Here is an 18,059-nt window from a genome sequence, read left to right on the forward strand (position 1 = left end):
CAATCATGTGAAATTATAGTAATTGTTATACAGGTCAAACTACAAATAATTCCAGAATGTATACACTTTTATAAAGAGCTTTTTTGCTTATTGGAAAATGATATTAAAATGAAGGATATTTTCAGAAAAATCTTATAATTCCAATATTGCTAGATGAGAAAAAGCTGTCTCCAGGTATTCTGTGTCTGCTCTGGGTTCACATATAGGTTTGTAATTGACTTCTATAAGAAGATCCTGGATTGACTCGACAGCTGCTGGACATACTGTATATGGTGCAGCCTATAATAGGGAACTGACGCAGAATTTAGAACAAGCAATAATCACCACTTTACTGTAAACAGATGTTAAATATGGTAGCTTCTTCATACAAACATTACTGTAGAATCACATTATTCAGGTCAAAGTTATTTCTATTAGTCAGAACAATTGGATTCATAATCTTTTTCCATTGCCACAGCTTGACCAGTTATGAAAATTAAATAAAAATTAATCTAATTTCAAATGTGATGACACTGTGGGTAGCTTTGCTGCTTCACTTGTCTGTGGTCCAAGGTCCAAATCTACTGTTTGCACATTCTCCACATGTATGTGTGTATCTTTCCTCCCACCTCCTCATATAGAGGCAAGTTAGGGCAACTGACATTTACAAATGAGTCCTGTGTAAGATGGCGTGGGCCACATCTAGGGCAGTTTCCTGCCTTGTGTCCAGGGCTGGTGAGACAGACATCAAGTCCACAATCTTTATTTGGAGTAAGCAGGTTTTGGAATGCCATCTTTCCATACACATGTTTAGACTCTCCCTGTGCCAGTACCTCAAAGTAATTTCAAATTTCAGAACAATATATGTTTAATTTTTGTTTGAAGAGGGAAATAATGCAAAACTAAGCTTTCCAGTTATACCACTGGGCATGTTCAAGTTTATTGCCAAGTGTAAACAGTACAATGAGATTGTTACTTGCTTATCTACCACACAATAGCAGAATCGAAAAAAACAGTGAATAAAATGCCATACATTGAATTCAAATACAACATCAGACAGTAGTTATAGAATAAGAAACACATCATCAGTCGGACCCAAGCAGATGTCACTCAATACATGTGGCTGCTGAGCAAAATTAAAACCTGTCCCTGAATCGATGATGTGCAGATATACACAATATTACTTTCTCTTTCTGCTTGTGAATTGGTAGAATTAGGTCCTATTTAGTTAGGGCTTTCATTATGCAAAGTAGTAAAGATAAGGAAAGAAACAACCTTGTGTAACTGGAGGACTAGTAAGATAGGCAAATTGCAGGCTTTGGAACTCTGATTTGTTTGGAATAAGGCTAGTCCATTAGCAGGAAAACTTGTCTCTTGATTTTTCTGAGACAGCATAGCGTTTTCCAAATATTACAATACTTTATTGAACATGTTATAAGTACAGTACAGAAGCCAAACAACAATGGGTTGGTAGACTCACATTCTCTCACACTGAGGCAATGTTCATTTATAAATCAAGCAGCACAATGAACTGTAGCATAAAATCATAGTTCCCAGAGGAGATCCACAGGAACAAAGGGAGAACAAGCAAAAATCATTAGCCTTGAATTCCTTGAGCTGGTGTGATGGGAGGCAACAATAATATCCACTGCGCCACAATGCAAAATGATATTAAAATTTAATAAACATGTAGCTTAGAACTGCACATATAATATTCATAAACAGAGAGGCTTCTGTACTGCTCAACGGTCCTGGATGTTCGTTGTCTTTGAGGAGTCTGCAGATTCTTACAAAGAAGTGTGTATCTGGTTAACTGGCAACTGTAAATCTGCAGTTTATGGTGGTCCCAGAAATGAAGTGTTAGATTTGGTTTCTGGTTGTGCCCAGTGCTGTCAGGCTAGGATTCTGCTCGTTCTGATCCTGAATTGGATTCAGTGAATTTGATAATGGATGGTAGATATCATCAAGAATTTTAAACAGAGGTGCATAATGAGAATCTACTTGTAGAGAATTGTAGTAATATTTTTGTTTTAATTGTTTTAAATGTGGGCAGCACAGTGGCGCAATTGGTAGTTAGGAGACCCGGGTTCGCTTCCCGGGTCCTCCCTGCGTGGAGTTTGCATGTTCTTGCCGTGTCTGTGTGGCTTTCCTCCAGGTGCTCCGGTTTCCTCCCACAGTCCAAAGACATGCAGGTTAGGTGCATTGGCAATTCTAAATTGTCCCTAGTGTGTGGTTGGTGTGTGTGTGGGTGTGTGTGTGTGTGTGTGCGCACCCTGCGGTGGGCTGGCACCCTGCCTTGCACTCTGTGTTGGCAGGGATTGGCTCCAGCAGACCCCCGTGACCCTGTAGTTAGGATATAGCGGGTTGGATAATGGATGGATGTTTTAAATGTTTAAACAACCTTGATGGAAGTCATCTCTGACAGGACACTATAATGGACTATGTACCATAACCTCCCATATTAGCTGCAAGGGCTGGAGGAAAATGAGATGATAATGTGTGTGAAAAAGCAGTTTTTGGCACAATGAGAAAGAGTCCAAGGCAGCTACGACTAACTTTTTATTCAGGTTATTTTTTTTGTCGAAACTCAGTCATTTCTAAAATCCGGCATTCAAAAGAAGTAGGTCTTTATTAGTTACGTTTTATGAGGCTGACTTTCAAAAAGTCTCCTGAAGTACGTCATTTGCTCTTAGTTTTATGACTAAATTGAGAATTATATAAAAAAATTTTTGCCATGTCAATACTAATGTATATCTTGTGTTACACTCATAATAAACAAAGTAAAGACCCTTCTTTATGTTCAGCTCGTTCTCTATTTTCATAGTAGTTGGAGTCTTTCTGACTGCACTTCAGAGCTTCTGTTCCAAAAATACACTGGGCTGCAAGCTCTCATTGCCTGCTATTTAAAGCACCCTGATCCTCAGCAACAGGTTCATTTTAACTGAAGTGAAGCAATAAGGCTCCTCTTTATTGGCTGTTGGCTTGGAGAGCATTGCTGCCAGCTCTGTCATTGTCAATGAAGTGTCAGCACATTTATCACCCTCTCACTTACACAGGAGTCCAGGAATGAGAACTGGGAAAGAGAAGCTTTTATATTTAAGAAATTCCTGTACGTTAGTTTTCACATAAAATGTATCCCTTCAGAAAATTTGGAGTTAATGGTAGTTTGAGAATTACATCCTCTGTCAGGCAAAATATAGGAAGAAGGCCACATATTGAATACATTGGTTTCTTATGGATTTTTTATCTCCTAGTTATATAACAGCTAGTTATGTAGGACAATTAGAAGGCATGCAGATAATTAAAAATAAGGTTGATCTTTTTTACTATCTAAAGTCCAGTGGGTTACATTAACTAGAGCTATGCACACTAATCCGACTGCATACTAACAGGCTGCCTCAACAAACGATGCAAGTTTGAATATTTACATTTAATTATTTATTTGGCTGATGTTTTTTTTATCCAACATTTTTACAACATTTTAGATACAATAGGTTACATTCCAATTTTGTTTTCTCCAATTGGAGCACAGGCTGGTTTAGTGACTTGCTCAGGGACACACAGTGTCAATGGTGGGATTTGAACCCACAACCTCAGGGTATGAAGTCCAAAGCCTTACCCATCACGCTTAAAATATTTGTTTCTCTGCTGGATAAGTTGTATAATGACAGCTAGTGTAACTTGACAAACTGTGGGTCCTCAAAACCCTAAAAAATGACACGTTTTTATACAATACAGTTTCTCAGCAGACATTTCTAGTGCTGCGTTTTCTGGAGCTTGAGTCTATAACATTACACTGTTAACAGGAAACTAGAAAATCCTTCTTTCATAAACTTTCATTTTAGTTGGTTCTTTCTTTACACAACCGTCCTGCCAGAACAGACTCAGGGTTCTCCTAGACCTCTTATAAAAAAAAATCTAAGAAAATGGAGACAAATGCAATGACAGGCCATCAGAGAAGCTTCAGAAACAAGATAGGTGCTCTCTATGATTGAGATACTATTCACCATGTGACACACCCTGCATGCACTTACATACACTGGGCCCATTTAAAATTATCAAGCAAAGTCATCTTCACATCTCTGAGATGTAGAAGGAAAATCCGTACAGATGATGGGAAGTCATGAAAATCCACACTGATAGCAACCAGCTTGCAGAAGTGTGGTAGCAGTGTTAATTTATATATCACATCATATCTTTCTAATAGGCACCAGTTTGTCACACTCGGTCGATATAAATCCTCTACCTCACCTGTGTCACATGGTGTCCCTCGGGGTTCAGTTCTACTTTATATCCTTCCTTTGGGTCAGATTATTCGCAGACATGGCCTTAACTTCCACTGTTATGCAGAGGATATACAGTTATATCTTAGTACACACTCCCCTACAGATTCACCTACCAGCACACTCACTGACTGCATCACTGATCTTAAGCTATGGATGGAAAATAACTTTCTCAAACTTAATGCCAATAAAACTGAGGAGTTACTGGTAGGCCCAAACTCCCAACTTTCTAAGGCATCCAATTTCTCTGTTTCTGTTGATGGTAAACTTGTCAAACCTGCACCTGTTGTCAGAAATCTTGGTGTTTTGTTTGATTCATCACTTAACTTTGAGCTACACATTAGGTCTCTTTCCAAAATTTCATTCTATCATCTCCATAACATTGCCTGCCTCCGTCCATTTCTGTCCTTTTAATGATGCTCAAACTCTGGATTATTGTTTCATAATGTCTCGAATTGATTACTGTAATTCCCTGTTCATCGGCCTCCCTGCAAAATTCATATTACTAACCAAAGGTTGTAAACCGGATATGGACGCTGGGCGCAGGGCGCATTGAGGCGCACGCGCACTGCCGCATATGGACGCAGGGCGCATCGAGGCGCATGCGCACTGCTGCACTGCAGCGCATTGAGGCGCACGCGCACTGCCACACTGCAACGAGCCTGCCACAGAGAAAACAAAAAAGGTTGTAAACTGGATATGGACGCTGGGCGCGGGGCGCATCGAGGCGCACGCGCACTGCCGCACTGCAACGAGCCCACCACAGAGAAAACAAAAACGAGAGGATTCAGCACATATGTGAATCACATTACAGTATTACAGTACGGAATCCCCAGACGTCCAAACTACACGGCGTAAACCGGATATGGACGCAGGGCTGAACTTGCTGTGCTCCACTCTGCCAGCAGTCGGTGTCAGCAAAGGCAACGGAATCACGTCTCCACAAAACGAGACCGCTTTACTACAGATATGCGTATGTAATTAAATGACATTTCCCCAGACGCACCCACCCTCCATGATATGTCATCCGTCCAGATATCGGACGGAACAGAAACTGATTGCCATTCTTGGATATCCAATTCGCTAGTGAATTGCGGGCTTACTAGTCTATACAGAAGCTACAGTACATTCAGAACTCCACAGCCAGAGTCCTCACCCACACAAAGCGTTTTGCTCACATCTACCCTGTTCTCTCCCAACTGCACTGGTTACCGGTTCCATCAAGGATTAAATTCAAGATTCTGCTTCTCACCTTCAAAGCCCTACATAACCTTGCGCCTCTCTACCTCACTCATCTACTAGCTCCTTACACTCCTTGTCGCTCTCTCAGGTCCTCACACAGTCATCTCCTTACTGTCCCACGCACCAGACTCTCCACCCTGGGAGGCACATCCTTCAGTGCTATAGCCCCTCAACTCTAGAACTCTCTTCCTCAGTATCTCAGAGATTGCTCCTCTTTCTGTCTTTTAAATCTCAACTGAAAACTTTCCTCTTCTACGAACTTTTGTCATCTGTATAATTTTTGTTTATTCCTTGGGTTTATGAAAGGCGCTCAATAAATGTAACTTATTTTTATTATTATTATTCATTTAATACGGACACTATTGTCTATTCACAAACTGTTTTGGCTGCAGGCTGCAAACCCACACACTGTAGAGTTTGAAATAAATTCAAGACAAATAGTACTTTTTTGTGTAATTGTATTTTACCTCATCTTAAGATTGTTCAAATAAATACTCACAATTTCAGTCACTGCCATATCCTAAGTTTTATTTTCTCTATTGTTTTGTAGTGCTGCTCAGTTTGTACATAGTATTTTGTATTGTTATTAATTCAGAGCAGACGATACTGGCTCTGTGTTCAGGTGGGCACAGTCCACAGGCATGCTGTGAGGTTCACTGCTGTCTCCAGACTACCACAGTCTTTGTGTGGTGGTGATTCCATGCACTGCCGAGAGCAACAGCCTGATTCACAGTGGTTTTCTGTTACTGCCACCCGCAACTGCTTTAAACAGGTCAAAGAAGGACAGATTGAAAGAGAAGCAGGCACGCAAATTAAATAAATAAAATAACTACATAAAACAGGTTACATGTGGAATTTGGTAAAACCTTTAAATTTAAAGAGAAGGCCAAAATATTCAAGTCACTTTTTAGACAGTGATTCATAATCCCAAAACAAGACAGACGCTGTTTTGCCCTGCGGTGACTTTTTCCAGGCATGCTGCAGAAAGCTGATTACTTCAGCACAGACTTCAGACCGAACATATCATGTCACAACCAACAAGTTCAAAAGTATGTGCTGCAATTTTCCATGAAGCACTAGATGCAAACCACAACCCTCAAACCCACACACACATCACGGTATTTTGCTTTCCATTCATCTGTCCAGTGCTGGGATGCACTTGTACCATTTATAATGGCCGAGGGTAAGGGTCTGGCTTACCCTGCCAGATGCAAAAGGCAGAACTAAAAATATGATGGGACATCCACCCCCAGGCAAGGTAAACAAACAGAAGACCCAGGAGGATATCCATACAAACACAATCATTTTGAATTTGACCTCATAAAAAGGTAGTAGGTAGAAAAAAGAAAGAAAGAAAGAAAGAAAGAAAGAAAGAAAGAAAGAAAGAAAGAAAGAAAGAAAGAAAGAAAGAAAGAAAGAAAGAAAAAGATTTTTTTACTTACTATATAACATTTGCTTAAGCCTTTTAAAAGACTCAAAACTGAACAATTAAGATCTGAGGCCTGTCATCTACTGCATAAACCACTTGTGTTTGAGTTTCATGTGTCTCCTAAACAGTCAGGGCAACACAGCATGGAGCTTCTTCCTCTATACATGATATTCTTTTCTGGAGTTAAAATTGCACTATTTTCTCACTTTTGACACGATGATGTTGCAGGCAAAACCAGAAATTTCGACACTGATACACACCTCACACCGCAAAGAATAATCTAATAGGTCAGAGTTAAGACAACAGTATAAAAATGAGCTAAATAATACAAAACAGCCTACACCCTGTGGCATCTTGCTTCCTTATTAGCCATACCTAGTCACTAACATTTTCTTTTAATAAACTAAGGGCATAACGTTAGTTGAGTTCCTAAATATTTTGAAGACAAAAATGTAAGAAAACTGGGTTTTCCCATATGACTGGCTAACAACACAGTGTTTTGTATTGTTAAGAATGTTTAATTCTGCTGTTATATGGCTTTAATAGGAATTTCAGTTTGACCCAGGAGTGACAAATGGAATTAGTGTACTGCATTTTGAGCATTGGTTGTAAGTGTTATGAAAACTGTGGCGAAAGAGGAGCAGTAATCCACTCTGTAATTTATTATTTGTCTAATTACAATAAGGTAAGAAAAGCCTCTGCATAACTTACAAGTAATTACACAATTACAAGGCCTCATCAACCAGTGTTCTGCATTCTCCTGGTCTGTATATTTTCAGGCTTTTGTTTATATTTTATTACTGTTTCTGGTGTTATTATTATTTTTGTTATTTCAGTAGTAATATCATATGGTCATTTAATAGAGTACTGTCTGCACATCTGTTGTGGTTAAACTTAAAATAATTCTTGTACTATAACTGCCAAAGTTATTATTAGGACACTGTTAACAGAATATTCCATTGTGTTTTCGTTAACAACAATTTTTTAATTATTATCTGTGCATTATTTTTATTACAGTCTCTACTACTCTTATCAGCAGTCTAATTATTTTCCACCTTTTTCTCATACTTCCTCTTTTTTACTATGTCACTAATTATAGTTAAAGTATATATATAAAATATCAATATATATTTAACCAAATTGCTATAATAATGTATTACCGGTACTTAGAAACTATTAGTATAGAGTAGCTAATATTATTTTAGTATTTTATAATATGTCACATTAATGCTTAGTGTAGTGCAGTGTTATTTTTGAAATTTGTAATTAATTATAAAAATTACAATCATATATGTTAGGTTGTGGAAAAAAATTGTTTGAATATTTTTTTCTCTGACTTTTCATTGAAATTATTATATATTTGTTTAATCTGTGAATCGTTCTATACCGTTTTTCCTGATTTATTTTTAAATAAATGTTGTCCTTTTTATTTGTGATGCCTTCTTCCACACAGCCATGGCCATTTTGTAGTGTTGTTTCTACATTGTGACTACTCATCGATGGTGGCGACCTCCTGGAAGTTGTGCTGTATGTCATCATTAATGTCACAGAACATAAACAGGCACCATATGTCTGCAGGTATCCATGATTGTGGATAAAAGCTAAAATAAATATCTAGTAATATACATAATTTCATTCAGTGTTTTGAAAAAGTTTGACTTTGGCATTTGTTTCTGACTTTAATTCTTGTTTAGCACATTACATGAGTTCAAGTCAAAGGGAGTGTCAGAACTTGATGACTACTTTTGCTGATCTTGTCGCCTGTGGATGTAAGATTAAATGACTAACAATGAGGACAAATTGCACACCTCCATGATGACTTTGCAGCCCTGTTTACAGTTTTCAAATTATCATTAGCTTGCTGCATTCTGACAGAGAAATAATATGCTATCTGATAGCACTGAACCTGCATAAAGGCTTTCCATGTGTGACATGGGTCCTTACCCAGGCAGTATTGCGTCGAAGGCCAAAAACAGCCCTGAATAATATACCAGTCATACCAGTACTGCAACACCAACTCAGGCACACTGTCAAACTCATTCAGAATTGCCGGTTGGCCTACGCATCTTTACTGTATCTGGAAAATACCTCACATAAACATAGGGGGACTGCATGAATTGGGACTAAAGCTCAGGAAGCAGGAACAATGAGGTGGCAGCACTAACAACTGTGTCACCATGCTGCTCTGGTAATGTACAGTGCACTGTTAGCATTTGTACCTGTATAGACAGTAATTCAAGTTGGTGCTAGTCAACAATATTGCCTCACAATACTCATATGTCATACATGAAGGAATAGCAATGATTGCTGGAGATTTGGTAACAGGATAGCACAATGCCTCCAGAAGGCTAGCAGAAAGCACACCGTTTCTGAGTGGGACTGACAGAGCTGTGTTGCCTTTTTAAGAGGACAATAAATCTAGCTGTTATTTTATAGTTATGCTCTTTTTTTCTCTCTTTATTCTCTCACAGTGACCAAATTAGAGTGTGTGAGAGAGACAGGCACACACACAAAAAGTGAAGAAGGATGGGCTCATTAATGATGCTGGAAGACAGTACACACAATCCACACAGGAAGACCCAGAGAGGCAGAACAGCTTTGATTCAATCTTTACTTTGATATCTGGGTTTCTTCATTTGGTAATCTCTTTCTTTTGCTTTAGAGCAATAATCACACAATTTTAATACATTTTAGGACTTTAGTGGGTTTAATTCTTGTATGAAGAAATGCTAGTTGGTGCACTTCTTATTATTTAGTTCCTGTTTTAAAATTAATACAGTACTTCAATGTAATTCATCTACCAAGCAATGGTTAGTTATATATGATCCTGAACTTGGAGTAATATGGAAAGCAGTATCTGATTAGATACCTGGTACAATGGGCAATGTGAAAATTTTTACAAAATCATTTCAATTAATTATTTTGGCTTATTGTCATGAACCATAATTACATATGATAAAACAGAACCTTCTTAAAACTGCATACTCCAATTTAAGAATCACAGGGCTCAAAACCTCAGGCAGCAGCAATGGGCACAAGGCAGGAGGCAGGATCATACATACGCTCAAACGCACACTCACAAAGCTGACCATTAAACTATCCAGCACATCTATTGGATGTGGGAGGAAAGATGAAGCACCCAAGAAAAGACAATAAGAAGGTGTAAATTACACACAGACAATGATCAAATGATGGCTTCATGCTCGGGACACTGAATCTATGAGGCACCACTACACCGCATTACTGTCCACCGTACTGAAGCTTCAATCCATAATTATAAAGGCACTTAGTATGCAATGTAATTTACAAAGTTTCCAAAGCCATGGCATTCACCAAAAAATAAGATTTCTGCATCCTGTCTAACAATAACTGTAGTATTGCACCCAAATCTTGTTTTCTCTGGTAATGACGTGTATTAGTAAATTGAAACTTAGCATACTAGTTCCAGTCCTAGGCAATAGTGTGCTAAGAGTAGATTTATAGGAAATAGGCAAAACAGCTTAATCAGAAATTACTTCATTCTTTTAATTAAAAGTTGTGTTTAATCAGATAATGGTCTTCCATACTGGATGCAATAACAGTGAAATGGAATCAGGCTTGACGTCTGTATTTTAGCTTAGCTACTGGTCATTTCTACATATAGCTATATTTATTGTTGAGCATATATTATTAAGATGGCATTCTGTGTGTTGGTGATACTCAGAACATACCTTCATAATTGAACAGTGGCTGTCTAGTCCTAAACCTTAAACATGTTCATGCAGTACAGTGTGAACCAGAGCAAGTCACTTAACCTGTATGTATTACAGTTTTAAATAAATAATATATCTTTTAATGTGCTGTATGTATATGCTGTGATGGGCTGGCGCCCTGTGTTGGCTGGGATTAGCTCCAGCAGACCCCCGTCACCCTGTAAGTTAGGATATAGTGGGTTGGATAATGGACAGATGGATAGATGTATGTATATGAAACAGTACTGAATAGGCAAATAAATTTATTTTGAGGTATAATTAAGTCAATATATTAAGTGAAATCTGAAATATATGGAACCAAGTTTGACTGCATAAAGTCAAATAGGCCTGGAATATTAGAAATCTGACAAACAACAAAAGACCTTTCAGTCCATTAAATTTGCTTGTTCAGCTAAGCTAACATTTAAGATGTCCAAATATTTTATGCAAATAGTTTTTAAGGTTGTTAATGTTTCTGCTTCAACCACATGACATCAAGTAAAATATAGATCACACTTTATACTATATCAAGTGAAATATAGAACAAATTTACTTAAATAGTTACAAATTCATTACTTTTGCTGGTTTAGCGTTGTATTTAAAACATATGTAAGCTATCCTGATTTTGTTAAGTGTTTTTAGCGTAGGAAGGGTGAAATATAAGCAAGACCATACAGTATTATTGATTTAATTATTAAAACAGTGGATAATCATCATAATGGTATAATTCTAATGGTAATCAAAATGTTCACTAAAAGCTAGTCATCTGAGATTTGACCAGGAGTTACTAAAGGTGCAAACAAATGGACTTGCTGTGCCACATATGTGCCTTTGAGGAAGACCATTAGGCAGGGCTGGTCCTTCACAGGGTGCTCTGCTTATCACAGTCCATGGGGGGTAAACATTTATAACTGTTAATTGCCAGTGTATTTGTGATTCTCAGTTTGTTCATCTGTCTCACACACTTGCTGGGGACAACCTCACACTTCATTCATTTGATGTCATCGCTTGTCAGCTTGGCTTTAATTGGTTTTGCAATAACACGAGGGCCATAAGTTATACAAAATAAATAGACCCTTTGTTTATTTAGACAGAGTGGCCTTCATGAGGATGTCTTATTAAACACACAGCTGTTTGCCAACTTGTTGATTTGTCACCAACAGATTTCAGACTTTTTGGACTCACACTGTAATTTAATTATCCTTAAGACAGTTTTCAAAACATTTAATAATCTTGAATGGCAGTTCACCAATTGCAAAAGAAAAAAATCTTAAACACTAATAATTAAAATGTATACTAGTTGACAATTATAAACTTTTATTTGCAATCAGTGTACCTTGTTTAAAATTTCTTGACCAATTTGAATAATTATGTTTTCTTGTTCAACATCTGTTTCTTTAAAAGGAACCACATGATGTAAATGAGACTCATCATCACACAAAACATTCAATTTTCACATTTTAATTAAATATTTCTTAAAAAGCACAAGGCATATCTTCCACAAACATAAAAATGAAAATGTACAATTTCATGCAAAATTCTTGACAAATTTTAAACATTTTCTTGAAATATTTATGAAATGAAACTAGATCAGATAAAACATCTATTTTTTGTCATATCTATATCTCTGTCTTTGAATATGTTTGTGAAACATTATTTGATAGTTTAGACCATTTAAAATTCTTCAAGCTGCATGGATTCTAAGAAAGTGTAGCAGACACCTGCAAGAAGATCGCTCATGGCATAACCTGGGTGAGCTGGCACTTGTTTCATACCTTCCTGCCCCTCTTACCTATATAAAGCTTACCACTTTAACTACCTCAATATTTCAAATGTGACTCACCCTCTTGTAGACATCTTCTCTGGAGTCCTCATACTTCTGTTGCATACGCTCCTCCAAAAAGTAGATGCGGAGCTTGAGACTGAAGTTCTCCTTCTTCAAGTCATTGAGGTGCTGCGATAAAGTACGGTACCCGTTAGACATGGCAGGTCCTGCCAGGGGGCATCTTGACGCCCCTTATTGAAGCAGCATTGCAACACAGAAAAAGCAACACAAACTACAACCACAACACTCCCTAACCACTAACATGAACATCTAAGTCACACACACATTGTGGTAGGAGCTATGAGACACTCCTCTCAGAGATCAGCCCCTTGCCATCTCCCAGCTTTGGAGCAGAGGAGGCTCTGTGTTTCTTTTTTTAACAGGGGAGGTATTTGAAGAATCCCTGGTAGGCAGGCAGGCAGCCTACAGGGCTGTAGGCACAAATGGACTGTAAGCTGATCTCACCATTAGGCTAAGAAGGGAAGGCAGAAATGGGTTTGAGGCATTAAAAGTCATTGACCAGCTGATTCTGACTACTACATGGGGGCCTATAACAGGTTCTTCCCCCCACCCCCATCTTTTCCACTAATCCCAAAGAGCAAACGTGCACAGCTGTTGCAGGCTGACTAGCATTGGAGCATTTACATGTAACAGGAGATGATGCTCTTACAGGACATCACTAACCTGTGTGGGACAAATGCTTATGGGGAAAGATGCATATTAGACTCAAGGTTACAGGAGTCAGTTATCCAACCTCCAATCCTTTCACATAATGTTCATCTTCAATTCTACAGTCTGTTTAAGCCACTCTAATTAAAAATATAATATGAATTCTGACATTTTAAGAAAAAAAACGAAGAGCCACAATTATGGACACTAGCCAAATTTGTTTTAATTATTATATAAAATAAACATGTTGCTTGTAGTTAAACTCTGCAGATATACATTAGTTAGTTCTTTAGGATTACATTTTATATTTAAATTTTTCTCAACATGCTATAAAGTTGTGCAAATAATTCTAAATTCGGCCTCTTTCGATATAATGATCAGATGATCTAAACGTATATGTCTGCTACAGATTGATGCTGGTGTCCAGATCAGAGCATACCTGTTTGGTCTCCATTGGTTTCTAACTTGCACAAGTAAACAGTTGGGTGTCTTTAATAGTGTCAAACATTAAAATGATTTCCTAATGAATAGCATAGCTCCGAGAATTTCTTGTATCCTGTGAATAATATTCTAGACAGGCCAGTAAATATGTGACACATAAAAAAAAACCTCTCAATTGTCTCACAGATGAATTGAAACAGAACAAGTTGTACTTGACACACAGCTGTGAAAACCTTTATTTACTTGTTAGCTTGCATAAGGAAGGAGAGGAAAGTGGCCTTCAACTACTCACAGAGACAATTCAGTGATACTATAAAGATATCATTTCTGATCAGCTGTAGCTCCATTGACAGAATTTTTCTTCCTTTGACAATATCTCATGTTTCCATTAAGAATGTGTTGAATTGATTGGGTTATGAAAACAATTGGACAGATGAAATGATATTCTGCAGGGGTGTTTGAGCTGTATAGTATTAGAAAGCCGTGAGTAACGGCAAGTAAAGTGCTTGAGTGCAGCTTCAAACTGAATTCATCATTATTACACCACGTAAATGAGTTTGGATAGAGGCTTTAGACAAAGTCTGACCTTTTTGCCAATGCCTCTATGTTTGTTTAATTAAACTTATACATTAAGTATTCTCAGTTTAAGTATTCAGTGAAAAGAAATTGAACAGCCAGTAAAAATACAGTAAATGAACAGTCTGGAGGAGTACAATGAAGCAAGGTATAGAAACGAAGACTTTGTTGAGCTCGCTAGTCCTAAACACAAGTTGCTAAATATGAAGCTTAGAGCTCATACAAATCTGTGAGGTTTCTAACCTCAGGAAGGAAGATTGAAATGTTGAAATCTTGCAATTATAGTTAAAGTATTGCTTACTAAATCTAACTATTTAATATTATGAATGGTTTTTCATCCAGTGATCAGTTAAGAGTATGATTTTTGACTGGGGAAAGGGTATAAGGCAGAAGCTAAGATTGCTACAGGGCATAGTCACACACACACACACACACACACACACGCACACACAAACACACACCCACACACACAAAACTATTGATTAATTTGATACAGTAATTGATTTAAACCTTTTCTCCAAAGTAATGCACCTGGATATAGTTGGAGACACAAACCTTGAGCATCAGGCAAGAATCTTACTCTAATTCCTGTTATATCAGAGTTTCTTGAAAGATGATGGCGTTGTGTTGCTGTAACAGTTGTTTGTTTCAAGAACATCGGTCAGCATTAAAAGTTAAGCAAGATTAAGTACATCTTTCCTCTAATGTATAAATGCTTTGTTTGCTGCTAATAATTTCCAACAAAGGATCACTTTGTTTAAATCCTATCAAGCAGCCTGGGGCACAAAGCAAAAACCATCCAGGATAGAGTGCTAGTCCTTTACAGATGAAACTAACTTACATTCAGAAGGGAAAACAGAAAGTATGCACAGTATGTAAAACAAACAAAAAAATCCTGAAACAATGCTAGAGAAAAGTTAAGATAGTGAAAATTTGTTGAAAGTCCATACTGGCTGCATTTGAGTGTATGTGTTGCTACAGGCTACTAAAGCTACATTTAGACACAGTTAAAAGTGGCCCAGTTCTTATTTTGACACACCTGATTTTTTTGTTTGAAGGTTCAATTTAATTTTGCAAATGATTCATATCTGATATGACCGTGCATCAATATATACCCGTAAGCCGTAAAATTAATAAAAATGAATTAATCAGACAGAAGTGACTTAACAGATAACCAAGAATACCAATAGTATGTTCACTGCCAACATGCTGAGTTTAGATCATTTACAGTATCAGGTGTCTGCAAATTTGTCAGTTCACGTGTACTCAAAGATGCTTTGTTCGGAATCATAATGGTCAAATGTGTACATAGAAATCTGAAGACACAAGAGAGGAGCCTTTACTGGTGGGAATATTCTGTAATGTGGAGGGATTAATACAAAATAGTTGTATGATAATTTCACAATGTCAAAGGGGACATTCGATTGCAGCAGCATCTTACTGCAAAAGTCACTTGGAATAATATAGGCTTCGGGTATGACATTTCAGAAAACATGTAGCAAGTGGACTATATCAGCAGGTTTTCTTTTGTTTCTTCTTTTTTTCATTTTATATTTCTCTAAAACAGTCAAATGTGAATGAAAAGAAAAATTACTCTTTAACACCGATATGAATAGTATTGAGTGTGGGTTGCTCTCTATGAAATCCAGAAGAATAAAAGGTGTCAAAGCTGACAGCATAATTTTATCATACAACCCCATAAATCATAAAGAGATAAATTGGGTTAAGGGCTATGAAAAAATCTGACTATCCTATTCTTATCACAAAATTCAATGAAATTGAAGTGTAATGATTAACTTTCAGTATTTACCCAGATTCTAATTTACTGTTCACTCACCACTGTATGCAAATAATGCAGTATCACCATCTAATTAGTGCATGACATCCGAATGTTTTTTCCCACCAAGAGACAGGTTATGGTGGAAATTTCTAGCATGCCAGGAGCAATTGTGAAAGGTGAAGTGTAGAGGATGATATTTATTGAGCTTTAACTAAAGTTTTACTGTAAGCCTTTTGAGAAACGCCGCATCTGTGTCACCGATACTATGCCAGTCTGATAATTATTGTTGTTGTTGTTGGATTACTGCACATGTTGTAAACTGTCATTTTTATTATTAAAATTTCAGGCATTCATATCAAGTAAACTGCACAGCAATAGACTGCAGTAGGGGCTCAATGGACATAGCAAAGAAACTGAATGCAAATCAACTCTACACAGAAGACATGTTTAAGTAGAGATAAGAACTGTGCTCCAAAAACTGTGAGTCAGATTCTGCCGGAGTTTAAGGCTATTCTTTTAATTGATTTTTTAATGTTTTTCTCAGGTTTTTTTTGACTTTGTGATAATTCTGTTGCATTTATGACATAATGCATTTTGTGTATGTAACAGAAGTTGTTTATCCTAAGTGCACACATCAACTTTTAATGTAAGGAGTGCTGTCTTATTTAACGGAATAATCCCACTAAAATAACTCTTTATTCTGTATTTTAATTACCACATGTAGTTTGCTGTGATGGCTGAGAAAAACCTTGAATGTCATGTGTTCATGCAGAATGGAAAGAAAAACTTTATGACATAATAGAAGCCAATAGCAACCATTGGCAAACAATGTGAAAATTTTTCAAGGAAAAAAAGAAAATAGAAGCCAATAGTGACCAGTGATGATCAATGGCAAATGATGTGGAAAATGTTTGTGAAAAAAATAAAATAAAATTGTGTTGCATATTCCAAATGTCAGTTATCCATTCACATGCTCAAAATGTGCAAAACATACTATTTTTTGCTAAAAATATACTTCAGGAATTATCAGTGCATATCATAAACAGAAAACCTTAAGCCACATTGGAGTAAATTTTGAACTGGAGATCCACCTCTCCCCTTCATTTGTTGCTCAAGAATCCTGGAGTCAAGTTACAACATTTTTGTTTATTAAATATTTTTGTAACAATGAGTCATATTCAAAAATAATAGTGGTAATAGAATGCAATTACATGTGTTCATTGACTACATTAAATATGAGTTTTTTATCAGTACTTTACAAAGGAATAAAAAAGGAAATAAGAATACAAAAGCTGACAATTGTTTTAAAGATTTTAATTCCAGTTTGAAGATATACAGAAGCAAAAGCAGGTCTTCAGGTTGGATAAACCATAACTCACACTCAGTCTTTTGCACATTATAACATTAAATAATCAGCATGGTGTAAACTGTAATCCTTCCATTTCTACATGCATAATGTGTTTGTGTCAGTTAGGGCAGCTGTACCTTTCAAAACCGTTTAGCTGAAAATTGATAATGTCAGTTCTTTACAATAATAATCTGCAGAGAATATTAGCTAATTCAATTCAGTCTTATATATGCTTACCTAAATGCTTATCCCTTCCTTTTATTTCCAGAGAAATGACATTTTTTTTTTACTTCTAGGTTAATTTACCTAAAGCAGCAGGAGAAGGGTGCTGCTATATGAGCTGCGGTGTGCATGCACCCTCCTGGAATCTGATTCACTTGTAATGGCCAAGAGTGGCTGTCAGATGAGTGAAAGAGGAAAATCCACAAAACATACAAGTTGAAGAAACCACTCTCAAGGTAAAATTGAAACAATAAACTATTTCATACTTCAAGTCACAAAGATAAGTTTGTAAATTTGCCAATGCTTTTCAGTGTGAGATTTTGAAATTTTTAAACTTTTCACAGTGCGATCTGTTCAAGACATCTCAACAAAAATGTAACTGTTGTAAGAGAAGAAAGGGCATCCCGTACGAGATGGGAAATAAGCATATTGGCCAGCGGACCAGAGAAATAACTTTGTGCCTGGCCAGCAGGAAATAGACAGACCAGCAATAGCTGGGAATCGGGAGTAGGTGGCAGTGGTCCTCATATGGGA

At 37.1% G+C, this 18,059-nt stretch overlaps 1 protein-coding gene across 2 annotated transcripts in view; it reads right to left on the bottom strand.

The window, feature by feature from the left end:
• pde4dip (phosphodiesterase 4D interacting protein) overlaps positions 1 to 18,059 on the bottom strand; it is a 264,076-nt gene that overhangs the window by 138,039 nt on the left and 107,978 nt on the right. For both annotated transcript variants that reach the window (XM_051933237.1, XM_051933238.1), the window contains exon 4: positions 12,508 to 12,618. In XM_051933237.1, the coding sequence (XP_051789197.1) occupies positions 12,508 to 12,618 (111 nt within the window). The remainder of the gene's footprint in view (positions 1 to 12,507; positions 12,619 to 18,059) is intronic.

This window comes from Erpetoichthys calabaricus, chromosome 10 (assembly GCF_900747795.2).
Source record: "Erpetoichthys calabaricus chromosome 10, fErpCal1.3, whole genome shotgun sequence".
In the NCBI taxonomy this organism is placed as follows: Eukaryota; Metazoa; Chordata; class Cladistia; order Polypteriformes; family Polypteridae; genus Erpetoichthys; species Erpetoichthys calabaricus.